The sequence below is a fragment of the Astyanax mexicanus genome, chromosome 10 (genome assembly GCF_023375975.1).
Source record: "Astyanax mexicanus isolate ESR-SI-001 chromosome 10, AstMex3_surface, whole genome shotgun sequence".
NCBI classification, from domain to species: Eukaryota; Metazoa; Chordata; class Actinopteri; order Characiformes; family Acestrorhamphidae; genus Astyanax; species Astyanax mexicanus.
In genome coordinates, this window is record NC_064417.1 from 35,259,155 (window position 1) to 35,279,297 (window position 20,143).

The 20,143-nt window shown below is 36.6% G+C and overlaps 2 protein-coding genes across 2 annotated transcripts; one reads left to right on the top strand and one right to left on the bottom strand.

Moving 5' to 3' along the window:
• Positions 1-281: 281 nt before the first annotated feature.
• Positions 282-7,788, top strand: LOC103022682 (kinesin-like protein klp-3). The gene is made up of 6 exons (XM_015606784.3): positions 282-521; positions 2,158-2,218; positions 3,450-3,658; positions 5,939-6,125; positions 7,183-7,278; positions 7,413-7,788. The coding sequence occupies exons 1-6, from the start codon at positions 406-408 to the stop codon at positions 7,560-7,562; spliced, it is 819 nt and encodes a 272-aa protein (XP_015462270.3). The 5' UTR covers positions 282-405; the 3' UTR covers positions 7,563-7,788.
• Positions 7,785-20,141, bottom strand: znf277 (zinc finger protein 277). Its single transcript, XM_007252881.3, has 12 exons — positions 20,060-20,141; positions 14,754-14,964; positions 14,126-14,214; positions 13,871-13,953; positions 12,449-12,540; positions 12,141-12,251; positions 11,260-11,392; positions 10,256-10,323; positions 10,066-10,162; positions 9,841-9,883; positions 9,533-9,707; positions 7,785-8,394 (listed from the first exon to the last, which is right to left on the bottom strand). Exons 1-12 carry the CDS (start codon positions 20,091-20,093, stop codon positions 8,208-8,210), a joined length of 1,323 nt encoding a protein of 440 aa, XP_007252943.3. The 5' UTR covers positions 20,094-20,141; the 3' UTR covers positions 7,785-8,207.
• Between the last annotated feature and the right edge of the window lie 2 nt (positions 20,142-20,143).

Here is a 20,143-nt window from a genome sequence, read left to right on the forward strand (position 1 = left end):
ACAACTCCTAGAAATTGAATTGAATTTAAAGTTGAATAGTTGAAGCTGATTTTGTCTACATTCAGGATTTTTTAAATAAAAAATTTAATCAGATCAAGTCATTTACATATATCAATATTAAAGGCACTGTAACAGCAGTAACAGCCAGCCAGTTTAACTGGATACAGAGAGTTTGGAAATCGATAACAAAAAAATTAAATTTATACTAATTCATATTTTGGTGCATTAACCTACATAACCTTAACCTTTACAATTGGTCTAAAAACAACAAAATAAAAAAAACATTTAAATAAGTCAATTTTAATATAAAAATGCATAAATGAAACATGATAAAACTAAAGTCCTAATTCCTTGTTAAATCTATAACCAACATTTTAGAAGCAAGTATATGAGGAGATTCTACCCATGATAACTTCCTGTTTGGATGGATACAATGTATGTATCCTGTCATATGGCCAGTCAGGCTCTGGGAAGAGCTACACAATGATGGGCCTTAAAGACAATCCTGGGATCAACATCCGGTAAGAAACCTTACAATAATCTCATGTAAATAATGACTAATAATATGCCTAGCTTATATTTCACACATGCACTCGTTGACAAAGAAAATCTAATGAAAAGGAAATGATTTGTGTGAGGTTATGATGAAATATGTAATGAATAGCATGGATAAAAAGATGAGTTAGGATGATCATGGAGACATATAGGTTCCATGTGCCATGCTGCAGCACATTTACCCACAGATGTTGCACCTGGGCTTGTAGGTCCTGCACATTCATAGGTTCCTCGGCATGCCTTGGAAATCCTTACCATGTGGGGTGATCATTGAAAGCCCTACTGTGTTTTTGTTTTCTTCTAATTTTTCCCATTTTCTCCCCAATTTTGAACAGCCAATTACCCAACCACTAATTAGGACTCCTGCGATCACTAGTAATGCCCCAACACAGAAGGGTAAAGACTAGCACATACTTCCTGTGACACAGCATTGCGAAGTAGCCAGCACAGTCGGAGGAAAACGCTGCGACAGTTCTGATACATCAGCTCACAGACGCCCTGTGCTGCAGACATCACCCTATTAGTGATGTGGGGAGAGAGTGCCATCTACCCACCCGGAGGGAGCAGGGCCAATTGTGCTTCCTCTGAGCACCAGCAGATTGATGGCAAAACTGCATGAGCAGGGGTTCGAACCTGCGACCTCCCACTCATAGTGGCAGCGCTTTAGACCGCTGATAAACTCTGCGCCCTAGCCCTACTGTGTTTAACAACACTTGGCTACAGGATGTTCTGCACATATCACAAAGCTGTTAGTGTCCCTCATATCAATACTAGGGGTGACCGACTGTTGTATGCCATGCTCTCCAGATCATTACACCCAGGGGCGGATTTTACCACCACGCAAACCACGCAATTGTTTGGGGCCCCAGGGACCTGCTGCCCAAAGGGTTGGCAAAAAAAAAAATAGAGAAAAAAAAAAAATTAAACGCATTATTTATTTTTTGTTTGACACTGAAGAGACACTGTACATGCAAGTTAAGCTAGGCAAGATAGAAAATTAAGGAAAGGAAGGTCCAGCACAGAAATATTGACAAAGCTCACCAATTTTTTTGCAGCAGCAAAAGATTTTGCGGGGGGAAGCAATTTACACCCTCTTGTACCAAGATCCAGTGCCTAATCAGACCACACCTGATTCTTCTGCTTGACAAATATTAATAAACCCATGCATTTTTTTGTTTACTTCCAAAGTATTCTAAAAAGCATTCGGCATCAAGATCTGCATAAACAGTTTTTATTAAAATGTCTTTTTTTTTCTAAAATGAGGTCACAGTATGTAACTCTAGGATAGTCTGGTGTGTTATATTTGATTATCGAGGTGTGAAGTAGCCTAATCCAGCCTGATTGTTTGGGATTCTGGTAAACACAGCCTTAGCCAAGCCTTTATTGTACCTGAGGGTATACTCAGGTTTCAACAAGGCGTTTGGGTTTCCTTCCGTTTTGATGGATGATAGCTGCATCTCCTCCTACACAGTCACTGCAGAGATATGTGTGTGTGTGCTTTTGTTTGAATCACCCAGCCAGATCACCCAACACCTTTGTTCGGCTTCATCAGAAAGGAGTGTTCTGTAAGGCATACTTTGTGTTTACTCTTCTCACCCTCAGGTCAGTCACAGAGTTACTGCGCTTGTGTAAAGAGAGAGAAAACTACACATACATGATTAAGGTATGGAAATAAATAAAGATAAACACAATACTTGTAAATTAAGTAAACATTGCTCTTGGGGCTCTTTGTGGCGTCCAGGCTTATTTTCTCTGTACATGTTACAGCTGGGACACATGTTAAAGAATCTGGAGGGAGTTTTCATTGTTTTGTATATGACACACAATTGTATTTATCTAAAGGGCTGAATGACACAGTACATTAAAAACACCATCAGCCTGTTATGTATTATTATTAGAAATAATGGTGAATAGAAATAGAAACATTATGAAACTAAATTAAGTCTACTGCAACCGTCTTTACTATAAATAAATGACAGAGGACAGAGAAGTTATAACTAATACTGAAGTTACTAAAGTTAAAGTTGAGAATTTTGGTGTTATAACTGATTCCTCACTATTATATAAAGCACATGTAGAGCATATTACAAAAAAAGCTTTATTTTATTTTTAAAATAAATCTTTAGTAAGGCCTCTCCTCAAACTACATGATGAAAATGTACCCATGCTTTCTTGAGTACTTCATTATACCTAAAACATGAATACTTTCTCCCACACTTTTATAAATCTAGGCATACATACAGCTCTGGAAAAATAAGAGAACACCTAAAAATGATTAGTTTCTTTGATTTTACCAAATTAAAAACCTCTGAAATATAATCAAGAGAAAGATGGATGATCACAAGCCATCAAACCAATGCTTGAATTTTTGCACCAGGAGTGGCATAAAGTTATCCAAAAGCAGTGTGTAAGACTGGTGGAGGAGAACATGCCAAGATGCATGAAAACTGTGATTAAAAACCAGGGTTATTCCACCAAATATTGATTTCTGAACTCTTTGTTTGAACTGAATATGAACTTGTTTTCTTTGCATGATTTGAGGTCTGAAAGCTCTGCATCTTTATTATTTCATCCATTTCTGATTTTGTGCAAATAAATGCTCTAAAGGACTATTTTTATGGGGGAAAATTTAGGAGACATGTCCATAATTTATAGAATAAAACAATGTTAATTTTACTCAAACATATACCTATATATAGCAAAATCAGAGAAACTGATTTAGAAACTGAAGTGGGCTCTATTTCTTTAAGCGCTGTGTGTTTGCCGTCACACAAATAAGTATAAATAAGTATTTTTACATCGCCTCCCATTAAAAGTTAAGAAGGTTTCATTCTTCTCCTGTAAAGTTTTTGTTTTTGAGATGACACCATGACAGTATGTGTGTACTGTATCAGATTTCAGTGCTGGAGATCTATGTGGAGAGCCTGATTGATCTCCTGTCTGAGAACCGGCAGACTGAGGTGGAGATCCGTGGTCAGGGCAGGTCAGTGACCATTCCCACTCTGACGCAAGTGGAGGTAAAAACAGAGGAAGACATTCTAAACATCATGGAAATGGTGGGGCGAAACTCCCACCTCCATTCCAATGAAGCAAATGCAGAGAGGTGAGGCTGCTACTGTTCTCTGGTTATAGCTTATACTTTTACTAGCCAAGTCTCACCCGGTTACAGTCAGTTACAAACCATATTAACCATTCTTGTGTCTGGCGCAGATAGACTGTGGCCTCTGCCATCTAACCCTTCAGTGCAGTGAACAAGCACATACACTGAGCACATGTGCCAGGAGCAATGCGTGGCCATTACTGTGCTTTGAAACCCGCAACTTCCATCATAACCTAGTGCTCCAACTGTAGAGCAACAATGGCCACTTTAATCAGATAAATGAACAGGACTGCTGCTATAGACACCAAGTATTTAAGGGCTCAGGGGTTCCTTTCTTGAGCTTTGCATAATATGAAGGTCCTTAAAACTTTCAAATAAATTACAATTTCTTTTCTAGGGCTTCAAAGTATATAATTCAAGCACAGCCCTCACACTGTGCACATGCACAATAGTCATATTTCTCCCAGTTTATTTAGTCTCATTTCATGAAAATTACTTGTGTTTACATCAGCCTCTGGTCCTTACAGCAACTGTGACAATGTCACAATGCAGTAAATGCAATTTAGAGCCCTATGATTTTTGCAAAACAAAATGTTGCACCCTCAAATAGACTGCATATACAAAGACAAAGAAATCCAGAGAATATTTGGGAGAAAATAATCAAGGGCACACAAGGCCATAAATAATTTTGCTTTGTCTAGAAATAAATTTCCCTTTTAGTTTTAATGTTTTATAATGCATCTACCAAAGGCTAATTATATTTGATTGCTCCCATCTTTGATCCTCAGACTTGACATGTTGAAATCTGGAGGAATCTGGTGAAAACCCTTTTTAAAAAACACAATAAAACAGTACCAGTCTAATTTGGACACGTCATTCAATGTTTTTTTAATGATTTTTACATAGCACATTTTACACTGAAGATATAAAAGCTCATGGCAATTATTTTCTGCCACTATATCTAAATACAGGCATCATTCAAAATTTACATTTTAGACACAGATAGACACATGGGTAAAATAGCCTTTATTAATTAACTGATGAGCTTCTTTGTGGCTTTAAAGTTTAACCACCAACAGGATGAGTCTAAAACCTGTAGGAAATGAAGATAATTAGAATTAATATAATGTTAGAATATCTGGTATTTTTATTAGATAGAACTTTGTTTAGATGCCCATTAGCAAGCTATTTTAATTTATTAATCTTAAAATGCAAGAACGCATACTTAGCTGTAGTGGTTCGCTGTGGCAGGTACCATCTTGATATTCATTGACTGAGTAAACCAAAATGTTGGGGTTTTGGGAGGACTTTTATTTGCAGGTTTCCCGCCAAATTAGCAGGAGGTGACATCACAACACTTCCTGTTTGGTGCTATTTAAGACCTGTGCAAGGTGTTTTTTTTTTTTTTTTACACAATGAGTTGTCTGTTTGGACTAGCATCATTCATGGTTGTTTTGTTGGCAGGTATAGGCTTTTATGGCTGTTTGTTCATATAGGATAGAAGGAAATGAAATTTGCCTTTAAATTGGATCAGGTTGAAATTGATGAGTAAGTAGGAGTACCACTATAATGTGGCAGAATTTGTAGGATTCTGAACTGCAAGGAAGGCATCTTCATGACCTTCATAGTTGGGAAAGGAAAGAGAATGTAGTTTTTAAAATAGACTGGAAGAGGTCATAGTGTTGTCACCAGCATTATTTGATCTGGTTAAAATGGATTTTGGATTGTTTGCGTTCTTGGTGTTTTTTTTAGTGGGTGTGATCAGTAATCACACTTTGGTGCAAACTAAAACAAACACAGGTAAAAAATGTATGTTTCCCTACATTTTTGTATTGGTTAAAATTGTTGGTGCTTCTGAATTAAGTTCTGTGTAATAAAAATGCTAAATATCCAAACAATTACCATTAATTCTAATTAGCTTTTTTTCCTGCAGGTTTTACTTTCCTCCTGTTTCTGGTTAAACTTTAAAGCCATGACCTTAGTGGCTAGTACGTCTTGGATATTGTGGGCTGAATCACACAGTTTAGGATTGGTAAACACCCAACGGGTAACTGCTTTCATTTCAATGATTTAGCTTTGAGGACAGATTTGCACACTTGGCCTTTTCTCAGTGGCTTTAAGTCACCTGTAATAGTTTTCTTAGTGTCTTAAAGGAGTTCTTGGAGGTGCTGAACATTTGTTGTTGCTTTTCCTTTATGCTTATTCTAAATCATTATCGTTTAGGTCAGGTGATTGTGGAGGTAAATAGACAAAACATTCCAGCACTTATCTTTCTGTCCTCAGCTCCTGCTCTCATGTCCTCCTCTTTGTCACGGTGGAGTGTACAGACCCAGTGAGTGGCGTGAGCACTCGAGGTGTGCTGACCCTGTGTGAGCTGGCCGGCTCAGACCGCATCTCTAAAACACAAGCCACGGGCCAGCGGCTCACAGAAACGGCAGCCATCAACAAGTCTTTGATGGTCCTGGGACAGGTGTGCAAAATAGTGTTATCTGGATGAAAATGTAAAGCATAAAAAGAGGTTTGAAGAATAAAAACTATTTTAGATATTCAGATTTAAGCAATGTGTGATATTAGATCCCGACCTTATATTCTTCAGAGGCTTTAACACACAGAATGTAGTCCATGCTGCTTTAACTGTCATTAAATTAAATACAAACACTAATGCATTCTGCTTATGCTGAAACATTTCTAATTAAACTTAACAGTTCTTGTATATCTGAAAGCTATCCTTCTATGTATGTGTATATACTGTGTATAGTGTGTATTTTTATACACCATTGACTCAAAACATTAATACTGCTCACAGGTAAATCAGAAAAAATTGAGTTGTCACTTGTCACAATAAAGCATATGGTCTGGGATGTATGTTAGACAGTAAATGACCAGTTAGTTTTCTTACTTAGTATGTTAAAAGCATGAAAATGGGCAGAGACGTGAGTAATTGTTATTAGCAGTAATTTGAACTCTAAATAAGCACAAAAAATAATTGGTCAGGTTATGTACACATTTAAGCCAAAAAATGAGTAGAGGGTTATTTAGTTGAGTTGGGCAGAGTGTGTAGGCCAGCGTGACAAACTGAGCTTCAGATATCTACAGCCAGACAGATACGTTGGAGTGGATTAAAGACTTTACTATTGGGCCAGACCAACAAAAGTGCTACTGTGAAAGAAATGTTAACTGATGTTCCTGAAGTAATTTAAAAAGAAACAAGAAGGTGGTCAAAATGCTTTATGCAGTACATACACAATCATATACAATATTTGAACAAAGCAACTGACCGTTACACTGTGTGAAAATTTCAAGATGATTGGACCAGTAGAAATGCTTCAAAATAAAGGGATAAAATAATTTTATGCTCACTTTGGAGATACAAGCTGTTTCTGTTTCTAGAATTTCTGGGGACTGCAAATCAATAGGAATTTTAAAGGTGGAGTAGTGCTAGTAAATGTAACAGTGTGAATTTGATAAATGTAATTTATTCATTATTATAAAGCATCTCTATACTTTTTTTTTTCTTTTCTTTGTAGGTGTTTGGGGCTCTGAGGTCTAACTCTCTTCATGTGCCTTTCCGGAATTCTAAACTCACTCACGTGCTCCAGCCCTGTCTCAGTGGTGATGCTAAGGTCAGTCTGCACAAGGCACTAGTTTAGAGATATTAAACACATTTTATTTATTTTATTATTTATAACAATTCATTAATCAATAAATGAATAGCTGCATTTTAAATAAACAAAAGATTTGTTTCTCTGTTTTACAGATGTGTGTAATTGTGCATGTTAGTCCAGATGTGGAAGACGCTGCAGAGACTCTGAACACTCTTACGTTTGGAACGTCCATTCGACAGATCACTCTGGGCAAACCGCCACAGAACAGAACTCAGATAAAGACCACTAAGGCTGAGAAGTAACTTGATGAGAAATGAGTGAATAGCTCTATATTGACCCAGCCTTCCCAGAGTTTGGTTTGATTTCCATTAAGGGAATTTTCTATTGTATATAATATAATGTATATTGTCACTATCGCACAAAAAACTTTTGTTTATATATTTTGCTGTTTTTGATCTTTACACATTGGACTTGAGAAAAGCACCAATAGAAATGCTCCAAAATAAAATCTTCATACACTGATGTTCATTGAAAGTTGAGAAAGTTTATTCATCATAGTTTCCATTTTGGAGACAGCATTGATAAATATAACTATACATATAGTAATGATATACTCTCTTAATTAGACCTATGCTAAAACGTGATAGAACCTCAATTTTTGTTTCAAAAGCAGCCTTTCTTCCTTCAGATGTTGAAAACATTCCTTCTTGTTCTGATTTTGGTCCATGTTTAGGTCAACACGACTGTGTCTCCCAATTCCTGCATATATATTAAGAGAACTTTCATGCTGTGGCCAAACCATGCTGTGCACGAACCATGACCTTTGTGTACTGTTGAACCCTTAGTTCCTCTGTATAAATTAAACATATATCACAGAGAGCACCTCGCTCAGAACCTGCATGTTTCCACTCTGGTTTCACAGTCTGCATGAAGGTGATGTGGAGGCTTCAGCTGGAGTCGCCTCGGTCTTTAAGGAGTTTGTTCAGCACACTGTTCTGCTTTATGGCTTTCAGGTTGGCGATGTCTTCAGGAAACACAGGGACATTAGAGCTGCAGTCAGTTCCTTCAGACTCGCTCTCACTGTCGGACAGGGCTGTTAGGAGAGCATCGTTCTCATAGGTAGGGAAATAGTACCTGCACACAGCGGGAGGGACAATCATGAAGAGCGCAGTCACAATGCTCATATGTTAAAAAGAGACACTCTGGGCCAAATAATAATTTTAACGATCATTTCATTATTTATCAATTGACTACTGGAATCTCTAATGGTCTAGGAGCTGTGGTTTTCAACCATGGTCCTGGAGAAAGCCCTGTTCTACAGATTTTATTGGTTTCCTACTTTAACGCACCATCCTCGACTCAGGAGAGGCTTGTTAATGAGCTGAAAAGCTGGATAAGGAGTTTTGGGAACAACTGGTCTACAAAGTAAGGATGTGCTTTAAAAAAAAAAATAAAAAAAATAAACCAATCCTTCTGATGGGATTTCTTGAAGCAGGAACTGAGATGTATACATATAACATATTTATTGATTAGTCTCTAACTCAGCGCTACATCGTCAATACCTAAGGCGATTCCCACTATCTATATTTCAATTGATTCTCAGTTCAAATTTCCAGCCAGTCTTTTTTAACTAAACTAAACTGCTTTTCTGCAATACAAATTATTTGATTTATATTGCATTTATTTATAGTATTTCTTGTACCAACAAACCATTTATCTGCTAAAGCTGAACAGAAAAATGTTGTCATTTATTAAATACTACCACCAATGTCCAGTTTCATAATTTACACCAGCAAATATATGGATTGCTAAATACCCTTTTGACTGAAACTTTTAAAACACAAAAATGAAGGAGGACATTCTGTAAATAATGCTGATACTACACTTTTTTACAAAATAGCACATTCTTGTATGTAAGTATGAAATTAGATATTTTGCTATGATTAACATTTGATTAAATCAATCTTTGTTGTTTGTAGGCAGAATCACATCCTTTGGATTTTTCCACATTATTGCCATTATGTAATTTTATTCAATTAGTCAATTACTTAATATGCTGCATAAGATGTTTTAAAGGGGGTCTAATACTCAGAAAACACAGAATTATTAAAAATGATGATTAATAAATACATGTAAAAGTCCTTATACTCTACTGAGGTGTGAAGCTGCACAGTAGAAATGTCATTTTTCTGAGTAAATACTGAGATTAGTGAAATTCATTAGAAATATTTAAACCAATGTTTTGTGTGTAAATGTTTAACTCCATACTTACTGCGGCTGGTCCCACTGAGACACCTCTGGAATCTGCATCAGATGTCCTGACTCCAGTATGTGCTGCACCACATCCGCTCTGGCTTTGAACTTCTCCTGGCAGCTGTAGCAGCGGCACTGGTGGAGCTCGCGACGGATATAATTCACCAGTTTGACTTGCTGGTAAAACTTCAGATCTAAAGAACAGGAGATTATTACAATACATTATTAAATCAGAGTTACTATAATTTTTTTAAAATCATATTATTATAAAGAAGGGAAAGGTTCTTTAGATCTTCACTTTTAGTAGGTGATAAGGGCTCTACTTACTGAGATCTGTTTTTAATTTGTGGAGGTCGAATCCATGAGCTTTCTATAATACATTAAAAAACAAATACAAAATAACAAGAATTAGGTAGGGTCAAACAGTTACATCTCATTGTCTTTGGATGCTGCTTGAACGTACAGTAGATCCAGGCCAAACCTGATTCCAGACTGTTTACTCCCTGAGGTGTCACATTTATTATGGATAATGATACTCAGTGGGAATCTGACCTGCATGTGTGTGTAGATCTTCTCCATGGTTTCCTCCTGCTGCTCGCAGAACAGACACACAGCACACACCGGGTGAGCCTGCCAGTCTGACCAGTCACTGCAGACACAACCGAGCAACAGTTACTATTATTTTCACAAAGTGTTTAAATTCATGTTTTTAAGGTACATTAGGTTTAACAGAGGCTCTTACTCATCATCCTCGTCCAGCAGCTCTCTGTCATCTTCAGACTGGACCTCCTCCCAGGTCTTTCCCAGCTCCTGCACCAATCACAGTTTATATCACTGTAAACAAGCCTTTATTGTATTATATTCTGTTATTAAAACTGTAATTCCTAAAAAAATAAAACACTTTTTTTAAAGTTAAACGAGTGCTGGATGTTAATCTAAAAATCGCTTCTGTTTATTTACAGTAACTTTAGATTTCCAGATTTCTGAAACTAAAAATTAAACGGAAACTCCACTAAAACGCTGTACTTCAGTGGAGTGGCTTTACTGCTCCTTAAAACTTGACTGGTAGAATTCATACATAAGGTGCACCAGATTATAAGATGCACTGTCAATTTTTGGTAAAAATTATAGGATTTTAGGTGTGTCTTATAGTCCGAAAAATATGTCACTCAATTCTAAAATGCAATTTTTTGTGTACATTTTTTACAATTTACTAAAATGTCATTAAACGTGTAAATAAATAAAAAAATATTTTAATTGGCATGCTCTGCTGTGTAGTAGTATTCTATTGTCAGAACAGAAGAAGAGAACAGCAGTGCATACAATGATCATTACTGTGCTGAGGAAAACGTCTACAAATACCTAAAATTGTCTGCCCCACTCAATAAGCTCTGTAGACAAGTTTTTTTTTGTGTTTATAAATTGAAGTAATTCATACTGTGTTGTTAATCCACTCTTAACACAGTGACGTGCCAAACGAATGTAGGCCTAGAAGTGTTTTGAGTCATGGCTTAAGTCCTTGTCCAGTGTTTGTTTACCAAAAAAAAAAAAAAAAAAAAAAAAAAAAAAAAAACTGGCATCTCTCTACTCTAACTTAAAGAAGCACATGTCAGATATTAAACCTGTCTCAGGCAGCTAATTAACTACATCTGGAGTCAGACATCAATCAGATCCACTTGATTTTTATTCAAACTGGTTCTTTCCCATCACTGACTGGAACAAAATACCCACTATTTAAAAACATACCAAGTAGTTGATGACGTAGAAGCGATCATAGTCGTGATTGTTGGCATTTATACGCCTGTGTTGCTTTTTCCGCATGTGATCTTTCAAGGTCGTCTTGTCTCGAAATGTCTTCTCACAGTACAGACACTGCATGCTGTCAAAATAAAGAAGAGAGAAACATTAACCCACAATCACAGACACATTCCATTCAAAATTAAAACATGAAATCAGTGAGCAGCTCATTTATTAATTAATTAATTTATTTTTTCATTTATTTGTTTTTAATTTATATCGTGGTCACATAACTTAATATTTTAAGCTAAAAGTCCTGATGAAAAAAATTTCACTTTCATAACTTGTATTTTAAGATTATACTCTAGAAATCATGAAATGTAAAACATTTAATTAAAGCATTTGAATTGTTAAATGGTTGAAACACACCTGCAGAATCATAAATTACACTTTTAAATTAAACTACCGGTAGTTTTGTTTGCAGCACTAACCCAGCATTCCTACATTATGTAAATAAGGTCAGATGAAAGGACACACCTTCACTCACTGTACTGCAGTGATGCTCTCAGGATGTTCATTATATATGTCAATTGGGAACTTTATGAGTTGAATGATGGATAAAGTGCTTTACACAGGAACTTTACACATTTTTTTAAAGGGTCTGTGACAAATACTCCTCATTGTTTATTTTTTTGGTAAAAAAAAATAAAAATAAAAAATAAAACTAAAGCTGCTATCTCTGTGGGTGCAGCTTTCCACAGCAGCTTCCAAGAGAGGGCGCTGTACTCAATGTTTCTTTTTTCCTTTTTTCAAAGCTCATAGAAATCTAATAAGATCTACTGTATCTCTGCAGTAATCTGGGGTTGTATGCTCAGTGCTGGAAGGCTTACTTGTCCAGCTTCCTCTCCAGTGTGTTGAGGAACTCTGTGCAGTAGACAATGTTGTCAGGCAGGCCGATGCTGAAAGAGTGATCTTTGGCCATGTGATTGAGCAGCAAGGATCTGCAGAAATGTAGAAATGCACGAACACGTCTCAAGCTTTATGTTTTATGTTACTCCAATATTCACAATATTTTGAACAAGATTATACATTTTCTCTTTTTTCTTTTCCTTTCAGATGATATCCATGTTGTGTTTCATTAGTAAAACGATAACGTATGAGGTAGTCAGCAAGCTGGAGGAATCAGAACAGCGCTTACCTGTTTTTATTAAATTCCTCATTACAGAAAAGGCAGGTACGCTTAAAATCAGTGTCATCCCTTTCCTTCTGCTGCTGATCAAGAACCTCCTCCTGTTCACACACAGAATAATAAATGAAAAATAATAACTCATCAAGCTAAAAACACCTACAAACTGCAATTGTAAAAAATAATGGTAAATTTGGTTACATTTATTCTGTATACAGTTTAAAAATGTCATTTCTGTTAAATAAATAAATCTATTCCAATTCCACGGCAACACCAACATGATGTATGATGCTGAGTATTCATGGAAAAAAAAACTGTTGTTTACACACTGAACATTACATCATAAACAACTACCAATATAATCTTCATTAACATACAGGTCAGAATAAATGTGTATAATTAAACATCAGCGACTGAAGTCTGGGCTCTGTACTAAAGCGAATGCCTAAGGAAGGTCACAGTATCGCTGTTCAACAGCTGGTCGCCGCGCTGCAGTACAGGCTGCGGAGGTGAGGGGAATACAGGTTGCCTAGCAACCACTATCGCAGATTTTCCCGGAGATGTGTGCGAGATGATGTTGACTCATTATATCCCACAGAAACAATCTTAGAGGGAGCTCAGGCTCCTCAGCATGTTCTTTATTAATCGCTTTCATAAAGCTCACGACGTATTTACCGAATTCATGGTCAAATATCACATCAGAAGTGTGTGTGTGTATTTTTATTATAATCACTACTTATCGGGGAAAATTGGCGATTGTCTTCCATATTCTAACGCAAAATAATAAATATTTAATGCCTATTTAGATTGAACTTCCCCACCCATGCTATTTAATTTCCATTTTATTTAGGTTGAATAAGCTAAATATATTCAGCTCTGGAAAAAATAAGAGACCACTTAAAATGATGAGTTACTTTGATTTTACCAAACTGAAAACATCTGGAATATAATCAAGTTATCCAAAAGCAGTGTGTAAGACTGGTGGAGGAGAACATGTCTAGAGGGATGAAAACTGTGATTGAAAACCAGGGTTTTTCCAACAAATATTGATTTCTGAACTCTGAAGCTCTTTTCTCATTTCCTGCAAATAAATGCTCTAAATGACTATTTTTATTGGGAATTTGAGAGAAATGTTGTCCATAGGTTATAGAATAGAACAACAATGTTCATTTTACTCAAACATATACGTATAAATAGCAAAATCAGAGAAACTGATTCAGAAACTGAAATGGTCTCTTTTTTTTCCAGAGCTGTATAAAACAAAAGAAATCAAATGCCAATGAAAGCCAATGCCAATGCTAGCTGATTCTCAGTGCTATCACAGCCACCAGTGGTGTCAATCTCAAGTCTCAGTGTAACACGGTCAGTGAGGCTCACACAGGCCTGGGGGGGGGGGTGTATGGGTCAGTGTGTTGAGGCTGAGTGAATTCGCACCAGTCGTTTCTGCTGTAGCTGCTCCCGGAGGATGCGGTCCTCTGGAAGAACGTCACACAGGAGGAAGTAGTTCTCCTGCAGCTCTACAAAAAAAATAAATAAATAAATAAAAAACAGCACTTAAAATGTAAGCACTTGTAAGAACTTGGGGTTTGCAATTTTGTAATGTATAAATAATATCATTATAATTTTTAAAATGATAGGCTTTAACATTACCTTTAAAATTCTTGTAAAACATAACCTAATAAGTCTTACCTGCAGGTCCCTCAGAGTTGGTCTTGATGACGCTGCAGAAGTCTGTGATAGGTTGCTCTGCAAACCTTTTTTTCCAGTATAGCATGTATCTGCACCACAACAGTAAAGCTCTTAACTACACCTTTGAATTATGTTACAATAAAGTCATAATAAACTATTATGAATTAATCAGCATTCAGGCAAAGTAGGCAAAGTGTAATGCTCTTTGATATCTCATTAGGACACATTATTTTCCCTATATAGTTTCTATCAAACACCCATAATAATCCCATAATACACAGACAATGTACGCTACAATGTCCAATGTATACCATAAAGCAATGCAGTGATGTTGTGTCAAACATTCTGGTGGTGACTAGGTACCGATGTTTTTTTCTCGTCATTTTACTATATAGCACTATATAATAAATACTAAACAGTAAATGAGTGAGAGATAATAGTAAATAGTAAAGGAGTGAACCATTTCACACACAGCTTATGTTGCATATACCAGTACAAGTAATCTGCTTTGATACATATGCACAGGTTTAACAAGTAGAATAGCAATCAAAAGAAGCAAGCACATCTGGCTATTAATTTAGTATATAGGTAACAAGCTACAAGAAACAATCTAAAATTAGAGTCATACTTTGGGAAGTCAGCGATAAGTTTGATGTCAGCAATGACCAGCTTGTGGTCTAGGACCAGGTGCTTCAGGAGCCCATCCTTATCAGTGAGGGGAGCCAAGTGTGAGCACAGTATGCAGCTCACCATACATCCATCATCCGAGGAGGCTGGGGTCCCACTAGCACTTAGTTGCTCAGGAAAACACAATGGCTCTAAAATACTGTCCTGCCCACCTACAGGAAGACAGAGACAGCAAAAGAGAAAAATTAAAAAAAAGAAAAATATAAAAAAATATGAAGATAAAATACTTCCAGGAACAATAAATTACTTGTGACTTGAATTTAACCCCCACAACTTGAATAATATTGCAGAATTTGCAGTAGGGGTTGAATAGTTGCTTGCCCGTCCAATAGCATCCCATACATTTACAGTCAGAATAGACCTCATAGGCTGTCCACAGCATAGTATCTACAGTTTCAAAGCGAGCTCTTTAGATAGCAACAGTACAGCTCTGAAAAAAATTAAGAGACCACTTCAGTTTCTGAATCAGTTTCTCTGGTTTTGCTATTTACAGGTAGATGTTTCAGTAAAATTAACATTGCTGTTTTATTCTATAAACTATGCTTTTTATTTTTCCAATTAAAAATATTGTCCTTTAGAGCATTTATTTGCAGAAAATGAGAAATGGCTGAAATAACAAAAAAGATGCACAAGATGGGTTTTCAGATCTTAAATAATGCTAAAAATTAGGTTTATATTAATACAATTTTAAGAGTTCAGAAATCAATATTTGGTGAAATAACCTTGTTTTTTTAATCACAGTCTTGATGCATCTTGGCATTAGGGCTGCAACTAATGATTATTTTGGTAATCAACTCATCTGCCGATTGTTTTTCCGATTAGCTGATTAGTCAAAGATTATTTCTGCCATACCCACACTCTATGCTTGCTGTGGATATGGCTCCTGTTTCTAGATTTTACTATTGATTCAAAACGATACAAAACTGGTGAACATGGGATTTAAATGGCCTTCAAATGTCCAAAACATTGTCCTTTGAACGTGGAAGGTGCTAAAATATAGTGAAGAAATGTGAAATCTGTTGTGATTAGGCACTTTTGGAGACGCAGGCCAAGTTGAGTGTTAACCGTCTAACATTGTGTTTTTGTAACCAGTAATTTGTTTAGTGTTACTAATTGACGATTAGTCGACAATGGAAATTTAGAGTTCACAAGTTTTTTTAAGTCTTCTTTTTTAGTCTTCTAGATGTGTCATGCGTGAAACCAAACCATCTTTGCCCATTTATTACCAATGGTGTTACCATTTATTGTAACACCAAGATTCAAGCCTACTTTTAAATGGTTTATGTTTTGGTTTTGCCAGATATAATTGTGGGATATCCTGGATCATCAGAATCAGCACTTAATCATTCCTTTTATCACAGGCTATTCTAAACAATATGAAAACACATCGATCCTCTGACTGGTCACCTGGACATCACCCATCCACAAACCAGGTTCATGATTCATGTATGATTCAAAATATGACTCACACACATACACACACATATGACATCATCCTCTTCTCAAACAACCTGTCACAGGCTCTGCTGTAATCGCACTTTACGGTCCGCTCTCACTTCAGAGTGTGCCTCAGCCCTGACCGGCAGAGATGATTCATCCACAGAGAATAGAGCCCTGCTGCTCTCACTGCTCGTACTACTAATTCCATGTGTTTTCCACGGAGGGAGTGGAGTGGAGCAGTGGGCTACACATTGTGTCAGAACCTGAAACCACAGTACACCCACTCCCTGACTCTTATTCATGCACAGTCCTCATATTCACTCTAACACTTAATCTCTTTCACTTCAACATCACTCTTCTAACTGCTTTTTACACAATTTTCATAATCCCTCATGTTACTAAGCCTTTCAGTGGACAATCTACATTCAAAATTTTGTGTAGTCCAAGACTGGGCCACAACACTGTCTAATAAACTGCCTCTATATGTCCAAATGTTTGTGTACACCCATTCTAACATGCATGAATAGATTTAGCTAGTTTAAGATACAGCCACTGCAGATGTGTACATGGAAGTAAACACACAGAGATTTTCTAATCCATGCAGAAAAGTACTGACAATAAATGAGGACTGTCTGTTGTGAAGCAGTGGAACTGTACTATTACTTTTGAAATGAGCAGTGGAGTGAGCATTGTGAACATCTTGTCCTCACTAAAGCTATTTTACTGATTGCAATGCAATTTTCACAGCAATGTTCAGCAATCCAGTGGAAAGCCTTTCCAGTACTATTTACTGTAACTGTACAGTTACTTAAAAAAAATAAATAAATTGAATAGGTCCATACAATGCGACTGATATTCACTACTACACTTACTTACATATCTTATATTGACTTATAAATCTTATATACACCCATATTTTCACTCCTACATTCACTCACCTTCTATATATTTACTCCTACATTCATACACTCCCTATCTAAAAGTCACTCCTACATTCATTTATATATTTACTTCTACACTTTTTTTTCATACCGTATAGTGATTCATAAATCGTATATATTAACTCCTACATTCACTCACTCAATATATTTACTCCTATATTCACTCCCTCTCCCTCTCTCTATTATATATACACTTTTATCCATACCTTATATTGATTTATATATATATATATATATATATATATATATATATATATATATATATATATATATATATATATATATATATACAGTTGAGGACGATATTATTAGCCCCCTTACAAAATAGTCCTTGTTTTCTAAGGATTTTCCAAGTGATATTAACCAGAGCAAAATAAACTAAACACAGCTTTTTTAGACATCGTAGTTTTATTTTGGATGCTTACACTATATTGTATTCCACTCAGAAATGAAGATATTACACAAAACACAAAAACTATCTGGGTCAAAATTATTAGCCCCCCACATCCTAATAGTTAATTGTGTATCCTTTTTGCTGGATTACTGCCTGCAGACGTTTGTTGTAGTTTACAACAAGTCTCTCACACTTCATTTGAGGAATCCTGGCCCATTCTTCTTTGGCAAATCTCTCAAGTTCCTCTAGATTCGATGGTTGTCTTGCATGGACATTTTTCTTTAGGTCACCCCACAGATTTTCTATTGGATTTAAGTCAGGGCTTTGTGCAGGCCATTCAATGACATTCACTTTGGTCATCCGGAGATAGTTCTTCACCAGGAGGGATGTGTGTTTAGGATCATTGTCATGTTGGAAAATGAAATGACGTCTCAGACCCAGTTTCACAGCTGACTGCTTAAGGTTCTCTTTCAAAATATTCACATATTATTCTTTATTCATGATTCCATCCACCTTGACAAGATTTCCAGTTCCAGATGCACTGAAGCATCCCCATAGCATAATAATCCCACCACCATGCTTCACTGTGGGGATGGTGTTCTTTGGGTTGAATGCCTGTCCTTTTTTTCTCCAAACATAAGCAGTGTCCCTGTGGCCAAAGAGCTCTAGTTTAGTCTCATCAGACCATAAGACACGCTTCCAGTATGAATAATTTTTCTCCAGGTTGTCCCGAGCATACTTTAGTCTTGCTTGAAGGTGCCTCTTCCTCAAAAGTGGAGTTTTTCTTGGTCTGCACGCTCGCAGGTCATTCCTGTGCAGCTCTAGTGATGGTCTTCTTAGAGACTATGATTCCTGATGTGGCCAAGTCATTTGCCAGTGCCTTGGAAGTTAATCTGGGGTCTCTAGACACATTTCTCACTAGTATTCTTTCCAGTCTCTCTGAAATCTTTCTCTTTCTACCTCTGCCAGGCTTGTTCTGCACTGTGTTGCTGTCTTTGAATCTCTGAATGATGCCTTTCACTCCAGTTCTTGACACTTGGAAACGCTTGGATATCTTTGTATATCCCTCTCCTGCTTTGTGTGCATCAATAATTCTTTTTCTCAGGTCCAAACTGATTTCCTTTGTTTTTGGCATGTTGCTTCCTCAACTGCCAGCTCCATAATGAGGCTTTTATACCATGTTTTAACTTAAATGAGTTAATTAACTTAACTTAATTGAGTGCAGTCATCTGTTTCACCTGATCACCTTTATGCACATCACCTGAGAAGGTAAAGCACATCACTGCACAAAAGTGGCTTGTGTGATGACTTAATAAATGTTAATTTCTTAAAGGGGGCTAATAATAATGTCCCTGGTCATTTTAGCTTATTCTTACAAAATAATATTTTGGTGCACAAATATAAATATTTTGGTCCTTCTAATGAAAAATTGTATGTTCAGAAATGCTCTGTTAGAACTGCCTTGCTCTGCTAAAAAGGATCTTGCCAGAATCTTGAGGAGACTTAAAATTTCATAGGGGGGCTAATAATATCGTCCTCACCTGTATATATATATATATATATATCATATATTCATCCATTTAATTCACTCTTACTTTCACTCACTCCTTATATTTACTCCTAGACTTTCTTACATACACTATATTGGCTAATAAAGCTTACACTTACCCCTTTTATTCACTCAGTCCCTATATATTCACTTCTTCATTCAATCACTCACTATATTTTTACTCTTACACTTTCTTGCATATCGTATAGTGATTTATATTCACTCCTACATTCACTTTCCATACCTTATGTTCCACTCATTCACTCCTTCCCACATTCACACCTTATGTTCACGCCAACATATAATACTCACACCTTATATACACTCCTACATTTATCCACATATCTTACCCTCACTGGTACACAATTATTCCTTCCCACAATTGACTCACACACATTAAACTCACGGCTTCACTCACAAGCCTTTTATTCACTCCTCTATTCGCTGACTCACTGCTCATATTTACTCCACCATTTAACGTTAACTACATTTTTCTTCATTTTCACTCCTATACACAGTCCCTCCTACACTCTCTCACACGCGACTCACATTAAACTGTCACTTGTTAATCATATAACCTACTAATAATGTAGCTATATAGCTAGAGTTACTTTACTCTGATTCAGTTGTGAAATCTGTAACCTGCAATCAGTTTCAGCATTTTTTAATTAATTAAAATAAAAATAAATAAACATTGAATATTCCCTTGTCACCCGCACACACACATATTTAATATTCACTCCCTCACTCTCACTGCTGCAGACACTCGGTCTTATCTGTCTCTCTCTGTTTAACACTGAACAGTAATAACCGAGCAGCCAGAGCCTGTGTTATCGTGTGGTTCTAGTCGCTAACATGTGAATCAGACGTATAAGAGAATAAACAGTGTTTCATGGTGAAAGCAGAAGGCCAGCTAACGCTACCTGCTAACTCTGGGCTCTTCGTCAGGGCAGCCATCTCCAAGAAACAAGAGTCACGTGATGCGCTCAGCTGCGAGCTGGCCAATC